We start from the raw sequence: 24,128 nt of genomic DNA on the forward strand, positions 1-24,128 counted from the left end.
CAGCATTCAGATGAACAGTTATTTCTGGGTTTTTTTTTAGCCCAGGGACAATCTTATACAGAATACAACAAAATATACTATAGAAATTATCATCTTCTGAGTAGAAAAATTTGAATACTTTAGCCGTTCTGTTCTGACACAGTATATCCCAAACACAGCATAGCCAGTATTTTTCTGGTTTTCAGGAGTAATAATAATTCCTCCCCACTTGAAATACCATTTATTGCTGAAAAGCCTGATTTGAACAAACTACTATTGGCAACAGTATTTCCCCCACTAGTTTCTGAATCAATTACTAGATTGAAACCTCTTTGCTAGAGGGCTATTTCTGGATTCTCACTTTGAAAGGGCCTTATGGATGATTGTAAATTCATGAAGTAATTCCCTGAGTGAAGTAGTTACCAGCCATAAACTCTCCAAGGCCAAGTTCACCCCAGATCAAGCAAAGGAAGCTCGTCAGCTGAGAGGTAGGAAAATAACTTGGTACTGATAAAAAATAGATGATCTTGCACATTTCTCTGTCTTGATTTGGTCTAAAGAAATACACATCTAGAACAACTCTGATAACTTCACTTAGCCAGGTGCTTGCAGTTTTAAGAGTTATTTTTGAAATTGTGGTCCACTGAAACATAAACTCAAGTAACTACTGTTATCAATTCTTTCAAAAAGAGATTGGCTTCTCATTCAACTCCGGAGTTTGTTTATTTCTCAGTTTAGAAGAAATGGAAACCAAATCTTTTTTCTGCTTGAACATCCACAGAATAAAATGGAACAATCACTTTGGAAAACAGTTTGGCAGTGTCTTAAAATGTTGAACACAAATTTACCATACAACCCAACAATTCTATTCCTAGGTATCTGCCCAAGGGAAATGAAAACACAAAGTTCACACAAAGACTTGTATACAAATGTTCATACCAATATTACTCATAATAGCTATATATATATAAAGTGGAAACCATCTAACATCCATCAAGTGTTGAAGGGATAAAATACTTGGGGCATATACATAAATGTCATTCTACTATTCAGCAACAAAACAACTGCTAATGCTTGCTACTACGTGGATGATCCTCAAAAATGGATAATCTACTAGGAGAAAGAATCTGGATGCAAAAGACTATATATTGTATGATTTCATTTACATGAAATGTCCAGAAAAGGCAAGTCTGTAGAATCACAAGCAGTTTAGTGTTTGTCCTGGGGCTGGGGATGGGAAGAGAGATTAACTACAAAAGAGCACACGGGATTTTTCAAGGCAATGGAAATGTGCTAAAACTTGGTAGTGTTGATGGTTGCACAACTGTACATGTACTAAAAATTAGTGAATGATAACTAAGTGAGTGAATTTTATGGCACATAGATTACACCTCAATAAAGCTGTTTTACAGACACACACACATACACACGCGTGCGCGCGCACACACACACACACACACACACACACACACAGTGGTTTCCCTATCACCCAGAGAATAAAGTCCAAAGTTCCAAGTTCTCTAGCATGGCATGAAGACCCTCTCAGGCCCCTCCTCCCCTGTCCAGTCCAATGGCCTCCACTTCCCCCACAAGGCAATACAGTAGCTGTTCCCCTCCCTGCAACACGCAGCACTGTTTCACACTTCTGGGCTCTTCACACCCCCAAAACCACAGCCCCTTCTCAACCCAGTGAACTCCTACTCATCCTTCAAGACCCAATATAAATTAAATTTTTTCTCTGAAGTAGTCTATAAATTGTCTGTCAGAATGAGTTCCTTCCTCATTGTGTTCCCATAGAATCTATAATTGTGTGTGTGTGTGTGTGTGTGTGTGGTCGACTGAAATAGAAACAACATGAGAGCTATGAGTTTCAATTTTATTTAGGGACTTACTGAGGAGTATAGCCCAGGACACAGCCTCTCTGATAGCTCTGAGAAACTGCTCCAAAGAGGTAAGGGGAGAGGTCAGTATATATGTGATTCTGTCGAAGTGGGGTATGTGCAATGAAGCACATGTCTCGGTAGAAGGTTGCTGCCAGTCACAAGGAACAGACAGCTTAGGTAATGGTTTTAGGGATTTTCTAAGTATGGGAAGATGCAAGAATCCAGGTTCATAAAAAATTTCTTCTGAAAATATCTAACTCTCTAAAGGCTTGCTCTGCCAGTTTACCCAGAACACAGAGTGTCTCATTCCTGATCTCTGCCCTGAACTCCTTTCAGGGTGTGTTACAGTTCAACGGCTACAGTGGCTAATTACCTAATCCTTGTAGAGCCAGATGGAGAGCGACATTCTTTAGTTGGCAGCGTATATCATTTCCTGTTTATACTGTATTATAATCATTTGTTAAACAATGCCACCACCACCGTGAGTGGTCAAATGTATTTGCTTGTTTGTCTTTGGCATGAAAGTGTATACTAATAGCTACTACTTGTTGAGCATTTACTCTTTGTAGTGAAATTTTTACATGTTACTTCTAATCCTCACAACAATCCTGTAGGTGAGATATTACCTCACCCATTACCCAGATGAGGAAACTGAGGCCCAAAGAGGCAACACAACATGTCTGGGATCACACTGCCAGTAAGCAGGAAAACTGAGATACAAACCTATATCTGCCGGACTCCAAAAATCCATGTTCTTTTCATTAAACTGCTTCTGGTTTACAAAGTAGCGTGTAAAGAGGGAAGGATGCGTAGACTTAACATTTTAATGGCAAAGGTTATGAGACCTGATTTGTAGTATCAGCTTTACCACTGATCACGTAAATGTTGGAAAAGTCACTTGACAAAGTGGGCCTCAGTCTCCTTATCAGGAAGACAAGAGAGTTGGACTACATAATCTCCAAAGTTCCTTCTTGTAACCACTGGCACTCAGATACACTGGACCAGAGCAAACTGATGATAATCTGTAATCTCAACACAGGCCATGTCTGGTGACGTTACCATGCCACACTACTATGGGCTGGTGCACCCCAGCAGCATGAGTGCTTCAACAATTCTTGAGCAGTTTTTTTTTTTTAAAGGAAATATTTAATTTTTATTTTATTGATGCATAGCTGATTTACAATGTTGTGTAAATTTCTTCTGTACAGCAAAGTGTTTCATATATATATATATATATATATACTTTTTTTTTAATATTCTTTTCCATCATGGTTTATCACAGGACATTGAATATAGTTCCCTGTGCTATACCATAGGACTTTGTTGTTTATCCATTCTCTATATAATAGTTTACATCTGGTAATCCCAACCTCCCACTCCATCCTTCCTCCATGCCCCCTGCCCCTTGGCAACCACAAGTCTGTTCTCTATGTCTGTGAGTCTTCTGTTTTGTAGATAGGTTCATTTGAGTCATATTTTAGATTCCACATGTAAGAGATGTCATATGGTATTGCTCTTTCACTTGAACAGTTACTGAAGACTAGGACATGACTCCCAACTCCGACTGCATGCTTTGCGAGATAGTACCCAATTCTTAAACTTCTACACTGCCTTGATGTCCATCTCTGTCCTAGCACGTGAGTCAGCATCGCTCACCCAATAAGAAATGCTGCCCCACAGTGCTGGGCACTGCACCAGTTGATTTGCAAGCATCCACAAGCACTGTCTCCTAAGTGGCCTCTTCCCTACAAATCATTCAATACATTGCCAGATAAACATTCCTAAAACACAGAAGCTCTGATTGTGTCATTCCTCTCCTTATAAGCTCCTCTCTCCCCTCAGCATCCCATTTCTTATACAATAAAATCAAGATCCTTACTCTGGCTTATAAGGTCTTCTGTGTTCTATTCCCAACCTAATTTTCCAAACCCTTTCCTCTACTGCTCTTCAGAGACCTTGTAATGCAAGCAAAGTAAATTACCTAAGGGTCCCTGTATTCAAGGGAGATTTTTCACATACGTATGATTTTTATGTAAACATAATTTTAAACAATATCACAAATCATTCTAAACTTTAGAACATGCTTTCCTGCTAGCACACAAACTGGACTCTGTTCATGTAGTAGGTTTATGCAGCTCCCTGTGCTGGTCTCTATGTAGAACCATCCTTTTCCATCATCCACATACCTCAAATTCTTCAAATGGGCTGACATGTCAAGTGCCCAAAGTGGTAACTGACATAAGTGCTCAGTAGATGTCTTTAGCTAGTCAAAGCTGCTTTCTGTTTCTCTCACTAGTGATTTCTCTCCCTCCCTGAACTCACACAATCTTTTCTATAATACCTTTCTTATGTAGCTCATCACTTTGTATTTTATTTTGTAATTATTTAATGTGTATATCTTAGATTCCCAATGATCAAAAGCTCTTGGAAAAACCAGTATTGGCTCCAAGTCCTATGTGTACGCAGCACCAAGCACGAAGTATAAGTGCTCAATAAATCTTTCCTGAGTGAGTGAAAATCTTACACTTAGTGAGTGTAAGAGCCAGAGTGACCGCTGGTAGAAAATGACATCTAAAATGGGAGGAGAATGGAGTGGAGATGCTACTGCGTGCCAGGTAACTGTGCTGAGCACAGCTTCATCCCTTATTTCATTTAATCCTTTCAAAAAACCCTACTAAGTAGGTGCTTATGATATCTCCATTTTATTGATGAGTCAGTTAAGACACTTAAGGTCACAACCAAGTCTGGGTCTTTCCAGTACTGTACTGTACTGTCCTCCTTCCAGTTTATGATCTCCTCAAGGTCGAGGACTCTCTAGGACAATACATAGCCCCCCAGCCCTCAAGGTGAACTCCAGCAACCCCTGTCTCACAGTTTCCAGCGGAATCTACCAGGAGTCCGGGGGCGGGGAGGAGGCGGGAAGGGGGCGGGGGAAGGAGGGGGAGGCGGGGGACGGCCCTCTCGAGTCGCACGGGCCCCGCCCGCTGCGTCGCTGATGACGTCACCACGCAAGGCCGAGGCGGCGCGGCCATGTCCTTTAAATAAGGCCTTCCCGAGGCGCGCGACAGAGAGGTGTGGGTTGTACGGGCGTGTGACTGTTTCGTTAGGGTCCAGGTCGCGGTTCGGGGCGGAGACGCCGCGGACCACGAGGTGGGCGGCAAGGCTGCTTTGTTGCAGAGACTCGGCGGGGAGGGCGCGCTTGTGAGGGGCGGGAGGAGGGAACATGGCGGCCTCTAGGCCGGGCCAGGACCCTTCGAACCTGGTGCTGGCGCGGTCCCCTCCCCTATCTTTGCTCACCGATTTACAGCATTTCTAGAACCTTGTTTTTCCTTTGGTTCCCTTTCCCTCAGCCTTCCTTGTGCCTTCATCGGCTCTCCCGCCCCAGCCCCTCACCGGGCAGAAGCGTGGGAGGTGGATTAAGTGGGAGCAGGTGAGGCACGCCCGCTACTGAGAGATCGACTCCTACGTTTGACTGTCCGTTGCTCACAAACTCTTTATCCGCACGGGGTGGCAGGAGAAGCACTGAACATGCAGTGTTGACGTTCAGGCCAGATGCAAGCCAGATTTCTAGTGCTGGTGAGTCCTCTAAGTGATCCCGTGAAATGTCACTTAAGTTATCTGGCCCTCAGTCTCCTCCAAAAGTGAGGTTCTCTTTGAAAGATTCTTGACATCCAGATAGCTTTTGTCCTTCGTTGCTTGCCAGAATCTGCCCCATAATAATGTATGGTTGGGAAAATGGAAGCAAGATTTATTTTGACAATAAGGGAGTCGGGGCAGGGGACTGAGTCAAGACATACAGCCCAATTCTGGGATCTTGTATGTGAGCAATGAGAACACCATTCTGTTTCGGTCTTCTTTCGTGACGTTCCTGGAATAAGTTAAATGGAGAAGGACTGATCCTATGTTAGCTTCGCTGTTCTGCCTCAAAGACCTTGGGAATATTCGTCTGTCTGCCCTTTTCTATTTTACGTGTCTGTGTCGATTGAGGTGGTTAGGAACAGGTTCTTGACTCATCTGAGTTAACAGTATCTGGTCCAGCCAGTCACCTGCTTTTGTTCTTGACCTTTGGTTTTTTCCTCAGTTGAGTGAAAATTCTAGAGACATCCTGCCTCCTTAGGAGCCTACACTGCCAGGCAGCAGAATTGTGAACTAGAGTGAAGCAGAAATCTAGGAATATGAGCTCCATGATGGCCATGGGTGAACCAAGGCTGAACTGGTGAGTCACATCTGTTTGTAATCTCCTAAAGAGGATTGAAGTGGGTCTGGTGGCTGCATTAGGAAAGGAGGGTGTCTGGCCTGGAGAGATCTGGAGGAAACAGAAAGAAGATAAGTACAGTGGCTTAGAGTTTACCCCATTCTCATCTACCCCGTTCTTTTTTTTTTTTTTTTTTTTTAATTATTATTATTTTTTCGGTACGCGGGCCCTTCACCGCTGTGGCCTCTCCCGCTGCGGAGCACAGGCTCCGAACGCGCCGGCCCAGCGGCCATGGCTCACGGGCCCAGCCGCTCCGCGGCACGCGGGATCTTCCCGAACCAGGACACGAACCCGTGTCCCCTGCATCGGCAGGCGGACTCCCAACCACTGCGCCACCAGGGAAGCCCTACCCGTTCTTATCTACACCTGCTTGGCACTTTTGAGTTATCTTTGACTGCACTTCCTCTCCTAAAGTGATAACAATTCAGCACTTAGATTGCTTCTAGGTATAACTCCATCATGTATTTATTGTTGATCTTAGTAAAGGAGAGATGCTGGAACTTTCCTGCGTTCAAGAACCTTTTTTTAAGAATAGGCAAGCTTCTTTTTGTTATATTGGAATCTATATCAAGTCATAATATAAGTGCATAGACTATTTTAGAAGTGTATGAGAACTTTACAAATAGAGAACTTTATTAAGTAATATGGTGGCTATGTAGAAATCTAATGCGTGTGCCGCTTTAGATCAATTTAACACACATTTAGTGAGCATCTACTCTACTAGCGAAGGAGTGTGCTAGCGGAGGAGAATACAAAAGTTACAAGAGATTACAAAGATGACTGAAATAGTACCTGACTCAGAAGATTCAATCACTACATCCTCTAGTATAATGCATATAGACAATGATATTGTCTATAATTATGTAATGTGATAAATATTGATTCAGTGGCAATCATATTACAATATAGAAATGTTATCAAAGTAACATGCTGTACACCTTAAATTTACAAAGTGTAACATGTCAAGTTTATCAAATAAATACAATCAATATGTGTTCAATAAGTATTTGTTTATTGAAAACAGTGTTTCCTCCAAGGAGCTCACAATTCCTGAGGCCCATGACTTTGTTTTTGTATGTTATGCAAAAACTTTAGAATTTAATGAGATGTCACAGATACAGCACAATAGCAAGTACTAAGAAACTACCCCGGTGCATAACAAATAAGACTTTTTAGATTTATCATTAATACCTTAATTATTGTTTTTAGATAAACACTTTTAAAACAGTAAGAAATGAGTATGGAGCAAATATGCGAGAATTTCCCATTTTAGTAATGGGCCAGCCAAAGGTGCCATTTGACTAGATTTTTCTGTTGTAAGTTTTAAGAGGTACGCACATTTATGCTCCTTGCCATAAAAAATGTGTTCAAATGCAGAACAGATGCTCTTCTATATCATTGACATTGTGAAACCAAACGTGGTTTAGAGCCTTTGCACAGTATTACAGTCCTTGGAATGGTCCTTTTCTACAGAAAAGGACCTTCTAATTTTTGTTCTCCCTAGATTAATTGTTCTCAGTGTGTTTAATTTTTAAATTCTTTCGTTCAACCAGCATTTATTGGATGCTTACTATACAGAAAGCATTGACTATAGTATGTTAGTCTGTAAATTAATTACAGTATAGAAAATCATATATGACCTTGCAAGTAGTTTTAGTAGAGGCACACCATTTATCACATTTGCCAAGTTAACAAAAAACGTTGGATAATCAGTCTTTGTAGTGTTTTTTGGCTGAGCTCAATAGTGAATGAGACAAAAATAGGTTAAGAAGCATTTTCTTTCAGCAATCAAACATCTTAATGTTATGCCACAGAGCCTGAGGTGAGCCTTGCCCCTGATAGACCCTTTATGATACTTCAGTCTGTTCTGTCTTTAACTCTCAAGTATCTCTGGCATTTAGTTGGGTACTAAAGGAAAAAGCAAGGCTGATTGTTGGAATTGGAGAATTTCAGAATGGGCCTAGGTTAAAAACTATCCAAGAAGTAAAACATCTAAACTCACACATGGAATTAAAATTATTGAGGTGATTTTCTGGGAAAGGGGATGTAGGGGACAGGTAGTTTTAAATTACAATTGTACCATTATGCTTGTTAATCTAGCATGAAATTTTGAATTGTCAAATTCAAGTAAATTACTTTGTTTTACAGGGATGTTTCCCCCAAAAATGGCCTTAAGACATTTTTCTCTCGAGAAAATTATAAAGATCATTCCATGGCTCCAAGTTTAAAAGAACTGTGTATTTTATCTAGCAGGTAATATGTTTATTTATTTGGTTATTTATTTCCATATTTGATTGTTATTTTCCTGATAGTTGAAGTTTTATATGTATCTATATCCACCATGATAAATTCAAATTATAGAAATGTAGAAATTAAAAAATAGAAGAACTTAGTACCAAAAAGTGACCACTCTTTGGTGTGCATATATATCTTTTCAGACCTTTCTCTCCACTCATGAACAGATACATATTAAAACAAAAATGGGGGGACTTCCCTAGCAGACCTGTGGTTAGGACGCTGTGCTTTCACTGCTGAGGGCCCAGGTTCAATCCCTGGTCAGGGAACTAAGATCCCACAAGCCGTGTGGCATGGCCGAAAGAAGGGGTGGGGGATCACACCATAAATGCTGTAAAATGCTGTAAACACTATAAAACTGTTTTGCAATTTGCTTTTTTCATTTAAAGTAATAGTTTGGGTATTTTGTGCCCCTACATTAACTCAGTCTTCTTAATGGTTGCATATTATTTTACTATACAGAGATACTTTTAATTATTTTAGCTAGTTTTACATTGCAAAATGTTTGTGTTCCTCTTTCTTTGGGATTTTAAACAGTAACATTTATAAAGTTCTTGTAATTATTTCTGTAAGATAAATTCATAGAAATTGAATTGTTTGGGCAGATTCTATAAACATTTTATATTTTAATAGATACCACCAAATTGCCATAGAGTTTTTTTCTGGTATGAAAATGCCTATTAAGTGATGATTTTCCCTTCTCACTGCTTACTTGCCTGTAACAGCTCTTCTTTCCTTTGTGATTACCTGTTTCAACTCTATTGTGGATGAATCTTAAAACTAATCAAGTTTACTAGAAAGCAGTGAAAATATGCCAAATGAGGAATTGGGGGGCTCCCCTAGGGGAGCTTAATTTTTAACTTTCATCCTTTCTCCACTCCTTTTGCAATGGAGGAATCATACTTGTAGCCTCTGCATGGAATGGGACCCCATCTTTTCCTGCCTTTTCAGTACCCTTTCTGTCAATTAGCATCCCCTCTTAACTCCTGTCTCTCTTTTTTTTAAGCCATGCCGCTCAGCTTGTGGGATCTTAGTTCCCATACCAGGGATCGAACCCATGCCCCCTGCAGTGGAAGCGCAGAGTCCTAACCACTGGACTGCCAGGGAAGTCCCTCTTTGTTCTCTCTTGACCAATATTTAAACATGCTCAAGTTTGTCCCATCTCAGTCCCTGGGTTCCACATTCCCTCCTAGTTGCTTTCTTAGCTCTTCTCTCATTTGTACTTAGACTTCTTTAAATACTTGTATATGCTTGCTGGGAGGAAATGAGGGACAAAAAATCTATAAGACATACCAAAAACAATTAACAAAATAACATTGCTGAGTCCCTCCCTCCCAATAATTACTTTAAATGGATTAAACTCTCCAGCCAAAAGACAGATTTGGAGAATCAATTTAAAAAACGGGATGGAGGGGGCTCCCTGGTGGCGCAGTGGTTGAGAGACTGTCTGCCGATGCAGGGGACACGGGTTCGTGCCCCGGTCCGGGAAGATCCCACGTGCCACGGAGCGACTAGCCCCGTGAGCCATGGCCGCTGAGCCTGTGCATCCGGAGCCTGTGCTCCGCAACGGGAGAGGCCACAACAGTGAGAGGCCCGTGTACCGGAAAAAAAAAAAAAAACAGGATGGAAAAAAAAACCCTTCCCTTTATTGCGTATCCCATTGCACGTGCTTTCACTGAGCATTCCACTGTAATCTGCCTTTTGCCCTCACTAGGCTACTAAAACTGCTCCTCTTAAAATCAGCAATGAGCTCTTGACCATAGAGATATCTCACTCTAATTTTCCTCCTAGTTTTCTGGTGACAGTGGTATTTCTTAGTGAAATCAATTAATTGCTACCACTGATACTCATTTAGATTGTTTCCATTCCTTTACTGTTAGAAACAATGAGCATCTTTTTTTTTTTTGGCTGCATTGGGTCTTCGTTGCTGCGCGTGAGCTTTCTCTAGTTGTGGCGGATGGGGGCTACTCTTTGTTGTGGTGCGTGGCCTTCTCATTGCGGTGGCTTCTCTTGTGGAGCACGGGCTCTAGGTACGCGGGCTTCAGTAGTTGTGGCTCTAGAGCACAGGCTCAGTAGTTGTGGCGCACAGGCTTAGTTGCTCCGCGGCATGTGGAATCTTCCTGGACCAGGGATCGAACCCATGTCCCCTGCATTGGCAGGCAGAGTCTCAACTACTGCCCCACCAGGGAAGTCCCTTGCTACTGCTTCTTAATTATTTTATGGTCCTTTTCAAATCCGGTTCTATTCAGCATATCCCAAGCGTGGATTATAGTCTGAAATTTGTAAGGGAGAGGACGTCCTACTGGAAGTTGAGTACACTTAACACCTAAAATCTTTTTTTCTTAGAATATCACTTGTTTTTCTTTAGATTTCTATATAGCACAAAATAATTTGTTAGTATAATACACCTTTTAGCATAGAAGAAATAAAGACACAAGTCATTGATTTCGTATGTTTCTAGTCTTTTTTGCTAACCTTTAGTTTTATTATAGTAAGAATGGATTTTCAGACTATATTAAATTACCACAGTTTTCTTGATGGAAAAAACCAGGAAGAAAAAAACAAAAAAAGACTCGGAAGAATGTAAATTTATTAGCCCTAATTTTGTATTTTGTTTTCTATAAAAACATATTTGGGAAAATATTGATACCTCTAATTATGCTACTTTCAACAATATGAGGTTTTTATTCAACCCTTTTCCCTCCACTGAAAGGTAAATATTTGCCTTTTAAAAATTAGTTTCTGGGGACTTCGCTGGTGGCGCAGTGGTTGGGAATCCGCCTGCCAGTGCAAGGAACAGGGGTTCGAACCCTGGTCCGGGAAGATCCCACATGCCGCAGAGCAACTAAGCCTGTGCGCCACAACTACTGAGCTTGTGCTCTAGAGCCCATGAGCCACAACTGCTGAGCCCATGAGCCACAACTGCTGAGCCCGCGTGCCACAACTACTGAAGCCCATGTGCCTAGAGCCCATGCTCTGCAACGAAGAGAAGACACCGCAATGAGAAGCCTGCACAGCCCTTGCTCGCTGCAACTAGAGAAAGCCTGTGCGCAGCAACGAAGACCCAATGCAGCCAAAATTTAAAAAAAAAATTAGTTTCTGGTTATTGATATTTATAACTGAGTTTTAAGCCAACAAAGGGGAAAGAAGCTTCAAATACACAAAAAAGAAGAAAAAGAAGAAATTTTAACATGTTTAATGTACATAAGTAAATCAAATTCAGGAGGTACAGGTAGACTTTAGATGGAGGCTAGAAGTACCATTTCCAAATGCTACTTAAAGAAGCTACCCAAACCAGGAGACTTAAAGCATAGGAAACGAAAACTTTTGAATTCTGCCTTTTTTTCATAGAGACTTAAAGTAAAAAAGGAGAGTTGACAAAATGAAGGGAGAAAACTTCAAACCATCAACTTAAATAAAATATAATGCTGTAAATGTGGATAGAAAAAACCCATCAGATGCTTTTGGCTTGCACCCTGATGAAGATTTTGACAGCGCTGCACACAGAAATGATCTTGATGTGCTGCCGTTTCATTCTTTGCTGAATGTAGCCAATTTAAACTGCTAGAATTTCTTGACATTCCTACTCTGGCGTATCTGAGTCAGCATCTTGTTGCTGCAGCAGCTTAATTAAATTTGCCAGTTTGTGTCACAAGGACAGACATGTTCTCATATTCAGAGAGACAGCTGTGAAGCAGTATTGTTAAGAATTGCGGACACAATACTGTTAGGTTTGAATAGCTCTCAAGACATTTTCTAGTGAGAAATCAATTTGCTGTAATACATTTCTCCCAAGATCAGCAGTTAATATTCATTTTGTTAACCTAAAATATGCTTATTTTTATGCAGTTATTGGAGAAACTTTAGTAGCTAAGTATGTCTTCTTTCACCTGTATTATTTTCAGAGCCAATCTAAGCATCCTTATTTTAATTTCCAAAATTCTTTTTCCATTTACTAACCTGCTCTCTTGGTTAGTTTTACATCCAGAGTTTAGCTCTAAAAGAGTAATGTTGAATATTTTGCCTTATTTGAGGGCTCTAAGTCTTTTTTTAAAGAATTTTGGAATTTTTATCGTATTTATTCTAATATTTTAACGTTGATCTAAAACAAATTAATGGTAGCTTTGGATGGGGCTTAACTCACGCTTTTTAGTTTGGAACCAAATCATTACTGTGGTGGAAATTGAAGTTGTAGAGGCTAAGGAAATGTAGTTTCATGTGTGTGTGTGTGTGTTTGTGTACTTTAAGACTTTCTTATGAAAAATGTAGGTTATAACACTGAATAGCAGCAATAGAGACAGATTATTTACAAGATAAGAAATTTGTGTCATATACCTTAATTGGGGTAGTAAGCTGATTTTTTTTTAAATTTGGGGTAGGCTTTCATAAACAGATAGGGTAACAGGTTCTCTAGCTACTCACCAGTTTTTCCTGTAGTGTATTTCATTATAGATGTGCCAAGATTTCTCTTTTGTATCTATACAAAACATAAAGACATTTCCATAAACTCAGCCATGTGCATGAGTGATAGAGGATTATACAACTTTTTTAAAACCACTGTTATTTCCATAAAATATATCACAGAGTGTTGGGATTTTCTTTTAAATTCTTGAGATAATTAAAGCAGAGGAAACCAGAAAATTTAGAATCTCAGTGAATTTGTGAACTTCAAGTTTGTGACCCCAACATATCCTGCTCTTAGTGGCTTTTGTTCACTGCATTAACTGATATATCTTATTGAAGACTTTAGGTATTAAAAAACAACTTGAATTGTAATAAAATGTAAACACAAAATACCTGCATATATAACTAGCAAGAGTGATTTACCCCTCTTCAATAAAGGGAGGAAGCTTCCAAATTGAATAACTTGTCTAAGGATTTTGCCTCTTCCTCTCCATCAGGTAATTGAAGGTAAACTTGTAATGTGATCCTATCCTGCAGAATACTTAATTTATACTAAATGGCTAAACATCAAAATGCAGGTGGCAGAGTTAGATAATAATCCAGAATTTACTCTGTTAATCACTCTGTATTCTCCCTGGTGATTGAGAATCATGAAGTTTCATGATAGTAATCTTCATGTGAAAAGCACATATTTGTAAATTGTATTTTTTTTCCCCAGACGTATAGGAGAAAATTTGAATGCCTCAGCAAGTTCCGTAGAAACTGAGCCGGCAGTTAGTTCAGCAACTCAAGCAAAGGAAAAAGTGAAAACCACAGTTGGAATGGTTCTTCTTCCAAAACCAAGAGTTCCTTATCCTCGTTTCTCTCGTTTCTCACAGAGAGAGCAGAGGAATTATGTGGATTTGTTGGTTAAATATGCAAAAATCCCTGTGAGTTCCAAAGCTGTTGGAATAAATAAAAATGAATACTTGCAGTACTTGGTATGTATTGTTTTCTTCAGCGTCAGTTAAAAAATATTTAAAAGTTAGGAAATATTTGAAATTTGCTTTTATGTTTTTAGGTGCAATCAGATTAATAAAAATGGAAACTATAAGGAGTTTAATTGACAGAACATTGGTGCTTTAATTCTATTGTTTCTATTATAGTCGAGGCATTTTGCTCTAGTTCTGAGTATATTTCACCCCAGTTCATATTAAGTACTATCAGTAGAACTTTACCTTGCACCTTGAACCACTTTAAAATTTTTGTTAATTATTACTTTAATTAAGTAGTTACCAAATTCTCGATTAGGTAAGTGATGCTGTGCTGAATGTCATTGTTGCAAACTCTTTGTTCATATCTATGATTGTTTCCTTAAGATAAATTCTTAAAAATATAATTACCAGATCAAAAACTATACATGTTTTTAAGGCTTTGATCTGCAGTTACACACGAGTAAATTGTTCTGAAAAAAAGTTTAAACCAATTTGTATGTACCAGTACTGTAAGAAGGTTTCTTTCAAAATATCTTCACTAACAATGAACATTATTTTTTTTGCCTCTAATTTGATATGGAAAAAATGGCAATCTCTTGTTTTATATTAACTTACAGTGGTTACTAATGAAAATAAGCATTTTCCATGTGTTTATAAGCCATTTCTAATTCTTCTTTTGTAACTTGCATATTTATATGTTTGCTTATTTTTCCATTTGGGTGTTTGTCCTTTTTATGTTAAGAGCATTTTATAAAATGAGCTTATTAATTCCTAATTATATATTGTAGCATTAGTCATTAGCTTTTCTCTTTTTGTGGAATGAACTTTTTTGTGATTTCTGCTTTGGACATGATACTTTAAGTCCATATTATTAGTGCAGCAATTGAGAAGTGATTGTTTTTAACCAAGCTTCTTATTCTAAGATATGTCTACTTTTTTTTTAAATCAGGATATGAAAAAACATGTGAATGAAGAAGTTACAGAATTCCTAAAATTTTTGCAGAATTCTGCAAAGAAATGTGCACAGGATTATAATATGCTTTCTGATGACGCTCGTCTCTTCACAGAGGTAAAAAAAAAAAAATCACATTTACTTAAACAGCCAAGTAATATGCAATAGCAGCATTTTAAAATGTGTGATGATTTTCCAAAAGCACATGTTAATATTGTCAAATTAGAGACCAAATTTCTGTAGGTCTTTTATTCATCATGTATTTAAATAATAGAAATACTGACACCTCAAAATCAGGTACTATAGTATATTCATGTTTTTTTCTTTTAATGATCTACTGTATTTGAGTTATATTTTACTCATATGGATGGTTTGATCTGATGCACTGATTTCCCTTGCGAGAGAATGGGGTTTAAGGAGTTATATTGGTCCTTAAAATTCTGTATGGTCCTTTAGAACCTAGTCATATAAATTTATATTCACTATTTTCATGGTAACCAGCCACCGGATGATAAATTTCATCAAATAATTTTTTGATACTTAAATTATTCATGCAGGTTTATTTTTTAAATTTTTTTGAGGGCAATTATCATTTATTTTTTTAATGCATCTTTATTGGAGTATAATTTCTTCACAATACTGTGTGTGTTTCTGTTGTAGAACACAGTGAATCAGCCATATGCATACGTATATCCCCATATCCCCTCCCTCTTGAGCCTCCCTCCCACCCTCCCTATCCCACCCCTCTAGGCTGTCGCAAAGCACGGAGCTGATATCCCTGTGCTATGCTGCTGCTTCCCACTAACTATCTGTTTTATGCTTCCCACTATCTGTTTTATGCTTCCCACTAACTATCTGTTTCATGCACATTTATTAGCAAAGCATGTAAATCCTCCCATCATGTAGTGGGCGTAGGAAAAATTTAGAGTACACTACTTGAATAGTAACTTAATAGTAGAGTTGTAGTAGAATTCATCTAGAAACACCAACACCAGTCTGAATTTTTTTTTTAAGCCTTTAAAACTAGTCAGGGCTTCCCTGGTGGCCCGTGAGCCATGGCCACTGAGCCCGGAGCCTGTGCAACGGGAGAGGCCGCAACAGTGAGAGGCCCGCGTACCGCAAAAAAAAACCCAAAAAGGTTAAGATAGTAGGTTTTAAGGGTATTTTAGCACAGCTTTTTAAAAAAGTGCTCATTATAAATTGGAGGACAGCAGAGGGTATAAGTTCTACTTTAAAACAAACACTTTTTTTTTTTCTTCGGTACGCAGGCCTCTCACTGTTGTGGCCTCTCCTGTTGCGGAGCACAGGCTCCGGACGCGCAGGCTCAACGGCCATGGCTCACGGGCCCAGCCGCTCCACGGCATGTGGGATCTTCCCGGACCGGGGCACGAAACCGTGTCCCCTGCATCAGCAGGCGGACTCTCAACCACTGTGCCACCAGGGAAGCCCTATCTTAACCATTTTTAAGTGTAGCGTTCAATACTATTAAGTATATCACATTGTCTTGTACAGTGAGTAGTTTTATTTATTTATTTATTTCAAATTTATCAATTTTATCATGTATGGTTTATTTTTTTAATTTTTAAAATTTATTTATTTATTTTTGGCTGTGTTGGGTCTTCATTGCTGTGCACAGGCTTTCTCTAGTTGCTGTGAGTGGGGGCTACTCTTTGTTGTAGTGTGCAGGTTTCTCATTGTGTTGGCTTCTCTTGTTGTGGAGCATGGGCTCTAGGCGCGCAGGCTTCAGTAGTCATGGCTCTCAGGCTCTAGAGCGCAGGCTCAGTACTTGTGGTGCACGGGCTTGGTTGCTCCACGGCATGTGGGATCTTCCCGGGCCAGGGCTCAAACCTGTGTCCCTTGCATTGGCAGGCAGATTCTCAACCACTGTGCCACCAGGGAAGCCCACAATGATGGTTTTAAAACATAAATCACATCCCCTCATTTTGCTCGTTTCAAATGGCTTCTCATCTCACTCAGGAAGAGACAGTCTTTAGAAAGTTCTGCAGTGCCCTACATGATCCTGCCTCCTCACCACCACCACCCCAAGCCTGCTTCATCTCCTGCGTGTTCCTCTCAGTTATTCTGTTCCAGCCTCCTGACCTCTTTGTGTCTCTTGAATACATCAAGCACGGTCCTGCCTTAAGGCCTTTCTTTGGCTGTTCCCATCTTTCTGGCAAGCTGTTCCCCAGATACCTGCATGGATTAGTTCCTTGATTCCTTTAAGTCTCTCTCTGTTCAGTTGCCAGCTATCACTGAGGATACTCCTAATTACCGCATAAAAAGTAGCATCACCCGCAGCATTTCCTTTACCATGTTTTGTTTATTGTCTTTCTCCCTAACACTTGTATGTAAGTACTGTTTGCGCACTGGGGTGTTCCCAGTCACTGGAATAATGCCTGGCACACAGTAAGTGCCCAGTATAATTACTTGTTAAGTGAATATAAAACTGTTTATGAACAGAGTACATTATTTGATAGCTAGCAGTCAGCATTAGGTCTTGCTTTTTAAAAAGCCAGGTTGACTTGGCAGCACATTGTCTTATTACACTTTACATCTTACCCCAAAGACTCACTGATCTTTTTCTAACCTTTTTATTGTTTTAAAATTTTAATTTTATATTATGAAATGTAATGTACCTATGCAAAAGTATTTAGAACAAATATGTACAGCTTAACAAATAATTATATAGTGAACACCTATGTAACTCTCTTCCAAGTCAAGAAATAAAACATTACCAGTAACCTAGAAGGCCCCTGTGTATCCCTCCTAGATAATAACATTTTCCCTTGTTGAAGAAATAATCACTGTGCCAAGTTTGGTTTGATCATTTCCATGCCTTTAAGAAAATTTTTTTTTTGATAATTCAAGTTTTCTTTTGCCTGTGTTTGAATTTTATGTGAATTCTTTTGCTCTTTTATGTGAACAGAATTCTTCCTTTACTCAATAGTATGTTTGTGAGATTCATATGTATGTATGTGTGTAGTTGTATTTCATTCATTTTTATTTCTGTACATCTATAAGTAAACTGGTTTATTCTGTTGATCAAAATCTGGGCTGTTTCCAGTTTTGAGCTATTGTAAGCAGTGCCCCTGTGAAAATTCTCATACATGTCTCTTGCTGCACATGTACACACATATCTACTGGGTATATGACTAGGAATGAAATCGTTGGGTTATAGAGTATGCATATCTTCAACTTCAATAGATAATGTTAGACTGTTTTCCAAAGTGGTCATGCCAGTTTACATTGTACTCAGCAGTGTTTGAGAGATTTTTACTCCATATCCTCAACAATTGATACTTACAGTCATTTTAGTTTTAACCAATCTAGAGGATAGGGTGCTATATTTATAAGACTATACCTTTTCCTATGTTTCTTGGTCATTTCCTGTGAATTGAGTGTTCAAGTTTTGCCCTTTATTCTACTTGATTTTCCATCTTTTTGTTACTGATATGTGGGAGGTTTTGTATATCCTAAATACAAAAGTTTTATGGGTTGTACAGTAGTCCCCCCTTAATCTTGGTTTTGCTTTACTCTGTGTCAGTTACCCACAAATGGAAATTCCAGAAATACTTCATCACACACCATTCTGAGTAGTGTGATGAAGTCTCTCACAGTCCCGCTCTACCCCACCCACAATGTGAATTATCCTTCTGTCTAGTATATCCCACCCATTAATCTCTTAGTAGCCACCTTGGTTATCAGATGGACTTTCAAGGTATCACAGTGCTTGTGTTCAAGTCACCCTTATTTTACTTGATATCGGCTCCAAAGTGCAAGAGTAGCGATGCTGGCAGTTTGGGTATGCCAAAAAGAAGCCGCAAAGTGTTTCCTTTCAGTGAAAAGGCGAAAGTTCTCAACTTAGTAAGGAAAGAACAAAAATCATATGCTGCAGTTACTAAGATCTGCAGTAAGAACGAATCTTCTATCCATGAAATTATAACAAAGGAAAAAGAAATTCATGTTCTGCTGTCACACCTCAAACTGCAAAAGTTACAGCTGCAGCACATGATAGGTGCTTAGTTAAGATTGAAAAGACATTAAATTTGTAAGATATTTTGAGAGAGAGAAAGTTACCACATTCATATAACTTATTACAATATTGCTATAATTGTTCTGTTTTTATTTTATTATTAGTTATTGTTGCTAATCTCTTACTGTGCCTAATTTTTAAATTAAACTTTATCATAGGTATGTATGAATAGGAAATGATATTCAGTCTTATCCACGATTTCAGACATCCACTGAGGGTCTTGGAATATATCCCCCATGGATAAGGGAGACTACATTGGGAGTTTTTTCTTTTATTTGATAAAACAGCTTTTTTAATCTACAAGATCCCCCTCCATATTTTTTTTCTTTAAACTTTATCTTTTCAAAAACCTGGGTCATTTGACCTTTCGAGTTTCCCACGGTCTAGATTTTGATAACTATATATTCATGATGATGTTCAACGTGTTCTTTTTTCCTCTTTATTTCTTACAAATTGTGAACTGGATCCAGAAGCTTGATCAGAATTACAGTCTTGCCAAAGGGTTTGAACATATAGATGGTAGTGTTTTCTTTAATCAGGTGGCACATAATGTCTGATTGTTTTTTGTGATGTTAGTAGCTATTGATGCTTAATGCCAGATTTATTCATTCACTGGGGTTTGAAAAATTGTAAAATTCTAATTGCGTCATTTATTTTTATTCATTAGTTGGAATAATTTTATTAAGATATGTTTTTCCTCATCTACTCTTTGGCTTCCCATTTCATGTAGCAGAAAAAGTGCTAGATTCTTTATATACCAGTTTTGAAAAAATTAATTGGTTCCTTCTTATTTTACAATGGTGATCACTTTTTAAAAAAAATATTATTATTGAATCATGAAGTTAAACACATTTGATGGGTTTTAGTCCGCTACAATTATCCTTTTTGAAACTCAGATAATACCAACTTTGACCAGTGATGGGGTCTTCATACTGGCTTTTGAGTCACTCTAGGAGTCTTTGAGGCTTATTTTGTACATTTCCTATCCCAGCCCTGGAAACGTTTTCTAGAGTCTTTGTTTCTTTTAGTGCGAAATGGCATTTCAAGACTACAGTCTGGGCACTGGGGATGCTCACTGCACCTGAGTTGATCAGTGTTTATGAGACTTTTTCAGTAGATGGAGCTAGAAAAAGTACATTTAAAGAAAAAATTACCACGTGTCTCATTTGCTTTATCCCACATTATACTCACAACAGCCTCAGAATAATACAATTGCCACCAATCAATAGAATTTTTGAAAATAGTTTGAAAAAATTTTTTCATATGTTCTCACCATGAAAAATTTTTTTCATATGTTCTCACCATTCTCCCGTACTTTTTTTAGTACTGCATTTATATTGTTAGAACGTGTAACCATTATGTACTAAATAAACTCTGTCTTTTTTTTTAAGTATAGTTGATTTACAATGTTCTGTTAATTAACTGCTGTACAGCAAAGTGATTCAGTTATACATTTTTTACATTCTTTTTTTTAATATATTATTTTCCATTATGGTTTATCATAGGATATTGAATATAGTTCTCTATGCTATACAGTAGGACCTTGTTGTTTATCCATTCTGTATATAAAAGCTTACAGCTGCTAACCTCAACCTCCCACTCCATCCCTCCCCCAACCTCCTCCCCCTTGGCAACCACCACTCTGTTCTCTATGTCTGTGATTCTGTTTCTGTTTCATAGATTGCTTCATTTGTGTCATATTTTAGATTCCATATATAAGTGGTATCATATGGTATTTGTCTTTCTCTTTCTGACTTCACTTAGTATGATAATCTCTAGTTGCATCCATGTTGCTGCAAATGGCATTATTTTGTTCTTTTTTATGGCTGAGTAGTATTCCATTGTATATCTGTACCACATCTTCTTTATCCATTCATCTGTTGGTGGACATTTAGGTTGTTTCCGTGTCTTGGCTACTGTGAATAGTGCTGCTATGAATATAGGGATGCATGTATCTTTTTGAATTATAGTTTTGTCTGGATATGTGCCCAGAAGTGGGATTGCTGGCTGATATGGTAATTCTATTTTTAGTTTTCTGAGAAACCTCTCTACTGTTTTCTTTCTTTCTTTTTTTTTGATATTTCTTTCTTTATTTATTTATTTTGGCTGCGCTGAGTCTTAGTTGTGGTACGTGGGATCTTCATTGCGGCATGTGGAATCTTTTAGTTGCAGCATGTGGACTCTTAGTTACGGCATGCAAACTCTTAGCTGCAGCATGCATGCGGGATCTAGTTCCCTGACCAGGGATCGAACCTGGGCCCCCCCACACATTGGGGGCTCAGAGTCTTACCCATTGGATCACCAGGGAAGTCCCTCCCTACTGTTTTCCACAGTGGCTGCATCAACTTATATTCCCACCAGCAGTGTAGGAGGGTTCCCTTTTTTCCACACCCTCTCCAGCATTTGTTGTTTGCAGATTTTTTAAAGATGGCCTTTCTGACCAGTGTGGGTGGTACCTCATTGTAGTTTTGATTTGCATTCTCTTATAATTAGCAGTGTTGTCCATCTTTTCATGTGCCTATTGGCCATCTATATTTCTTTGGAGAAATGTTTATTTAGGTCTTCTGCCCATTTTTGGATTGGCTTGTTTGTTTTTTTGTTGTTGAGTTGTATGAGCTGTTTGTATATTTTGGAAATTAGGCCCTTGTTGGTCACATTGTTTGCAAATATTTTCTCCCATTCTGTATGTTGTCTTTTCATTATGTTCATGGTTTCCTTTGCTGTGCAAAAGTTTGTAGGTTTGATTAGGTCCCATTTGTTTATATTGTTTTTATTGCTATTGCCTTGGGAGACTGACCTAAGAAAACATTGGTACAATTTATGTCAGAGAATGTTTTGCCTATGTTCTCTTCTAGGAATAAACTCTCCCTTTTTAATCTATATTTAACTTTAAATCAATTTTACTGAGGTAAAATTTACATACAATAAGAATCGATTTTAAGTGCATGTCAGTGAGTCTTCCTGTGTAACCGTGACGCCAGCCATGATATGGAGTATTTCTTTCTCTTTTCTTTTTTTATAATATTTTATTTTTTTAATGTATTTTATTACTATTTTTTTAAATTTTATTTATTTTTGGCTGTGTTGGGTCTTTGTTGCGGCAAGCGGGGCTTCTCTCATTGCGGAGCACGGGCTCTTGGCACGTGGGCTTCACTAGTTGCAGCACGCGGGCCCTAGAGCACGTGGGCTTCAGTAGTTATGGCACGTGGGCTGTAGGGTGCTTGGGCTTCAGTAGTTGTGGTGCGCGGACTCAGTAGTTGTGGCTCGCGGGCTCTAAAGCACAGGCTCAGTAGTTGTGGCGCATGGGCTTAGTTCCTCCGTATCACATGGGGTATTCCCAGACCGGGGATCAAACCCATACACCCCTGCATTGGCAGGTGGATTCTTAACCACTGTGCCACCAGGGAAGTCCTGATATGGAGTATTTCTATCACACTAAAAAGATCTCTGTGCCTCTTTCCATCCATGGCCCTAGGAAACCACCGATTTGCTTTCTGTCACCATAGATTAGATTTGCCTTTTCTGGAGTTTTATAAAAATTGAATCACACACAGTGTATTCTTTTGTGTCTGACTTCTTTCAGTCAGCATTTTTGAGATTCATCCACATTGATGCAAGTATCCATAATGTATTCCTTTTTGTTTTATTGTATGGTTATACCAAAATTGGTTTACCAGTTCAACTGTTGATGGGCAGTTGTGTTATTTCCAGTTTGAGGCAATTTTGAATAAAGCTATTAAGAACATTCTTGTACAAGATTTTGGGGGGCATATATTTGCATTTTCTTGGGTATATAACTAGGTATAGTATTTATAGATCATCTGGCAAGTGTACAAAGTTAAATTTTATTAGAAACTGCCAAGCTGTTTTCCATAGTGGATGTACTATTTTATACTCCCGCCAACAGTGAATGTATAAGAGTTCCAGTTGTTCTACACTTTAGCTAAAACTTAACATTGTTGATCTTTTTAAATTTTAGCCAACCTATGGTGTGTAGTAGTGTCTCATTATGGCTTTAGTTTGCATATCCCCAAAGAGCAGTGATGTTTGAACATCTTTTTTGTGTTTTTATTGGCTTTTGTGAAATGTCTGTTAACATCTTTTGCTAATTTTATTGGTTTTTATTTTTATTGATTTTTGAAAGTTCTTTATATATTCTGAATACAAACCTGTTTTATATATACGTGTGTGTGTGTGTGTGTGTGTGTGTGTGTATAGTTTTCTCCCAGTTTGTGACATGCTTTTTAATTTTTTTAATAGTCTCTCAAAAAACAGAATTTTAATTTTAATGAAGTCTAATTTTTGCAAGTGTTTTATGGTTGGTGCTTGTATGTGTTCTAGCATAGAAATATTTGCCAACCGCAAGTAGTTCTTATCCGAGGTCACTTTTACTCCTTTACCCTTGTGCCCACTCCCCACGCAGGGGACTTCAGCAGTGTCTGGAGATACTTTTGATTGTCACAACTGGCAGAGAATTACTCGTATCTAGTGGCTAAAGGCCAGGGATGCTGTTAAACATCCTACAATGTATATAACATCCCCCACAGCAAAGAATTATGGAGCTTCAAATGTCAGTAGTGCTTGTGTTGAGAAACCCTGATCTAGAGTTTTATAGTTTTAACTTTTATGTGAATGTGTGTATGTTAATTTCAAGTTATTTTTTTGTGTAAGATGTGAGGTTTGGGTCAAAGTTAATTTTCCTTTCATCTGGATATCTCGTTGTTCAAGCATAGTGATTCTCTACTGAGAGTGATTTTGCCTCCTACCAGACATATGGTAATGTCTAGAAATATTTTGGGTTCTTATAACCGAGGAAGGAGTGCTTCTGGCATCTAGTGGGTAGAGCCAAGAATGTTGTTAAATATCCTGCAATGTAAAGGTTGCCCCCCCAACACAAAGAATTATCTGGTCTAAAACGTCAGTAGTGCCAATGTTGAGAAATCGTTTCGCGCTATTGGTTGAAAAAGCTATTTTTTCCCCTCATTAAATTGCCTTTTCACCAATGATGTGTGGGTCAATTTCATGACTCTAATCTATTTCATTAATCTATATCTCTGTCTTTATGCCAATACCACCGTGTCTTGTAGTGGAAGACTACAAGAAACCATCTGGTAGAAATCCTACAACTTTGTGCTTTTTTAAAATTGTTTTGGCTTTTATTGGTTCTTTGCATTTCCATGAAAACTTTGGAATCAGCTTGTCAATTCCTAGAAAAAAACTACTTTGGAATCAAAATTTCTAAAAGAAAACTAAGTGGGACTTTAATTGGGATTGCTTTGAATCTATAGAACTTATATTAAAGTTCTGTAGATTCTATAGAACTATAGAAATAATTTTTAATTATGGAAACAAA

At 38.4% G+C, this 24,128-nt stretch overlaps 1 protein-coding gene across 6 annotated transcripts in view; it reads left to right on the forward strand.

Moving 5' to 3' along the window:
- Positions 1-4,867: 4,867 nt before the first annotated feature.
- The window catches only part of ICE2 (interactor of little elongation complex ELL subunit 2), a 67,669-nt gene continuing 48,408 nt past the window's right edge, over positions 4,868-24,128 (forward strand). For 4 of the 6 annotated variants that reach the window (XM_060005863.1, XM_060005862.1, XM_060005865.1 and 1 more), the window contains exons 1-6: positions 4,899-5,012; positions 5,213-5,438; positions 5,944-6,078; positions 8,266-8,370; positions 13,535-13,796; positions 14,740-14,859. In XM_060005863.1, the coding sequence (XP_059861846.1) occupies positions 6,038-6,078; positions 8,266-8,370; positions 13,535-13,796; positions 14,740-14,859 (528 nt within the window). In that variant the 5' untranslated portion in view covers positions 4,899-5,012; positions 5,213-5,438; positions 5,944-6,037. Of the gene's footprint in view, positions 5,013-5,212; positions 5,439-5,943; positions 6,079-8,265; positions 8,371-13,534; positions 13,797-14,739; positions 14,860-24,128 lie in introns of those variants that run through there. The other 2 variants (XM_060005864.1, XM_060005866.1) reach the window with 2 other exon arrangements.

Source organism: Delphinus delphis, chromosome 2 (assembly GCF_949987515.2).
Source record: "Delphinus delphis chromosome 2, mDelDel1.2, whole genome shotgun sequence".
Classification (NCBI taxonomy): Eukaryota; Metazoa; Chordata; class Mammalia; order Artiodactyla; family Delphinidae; genus Delphinus; species Delphinus delphis.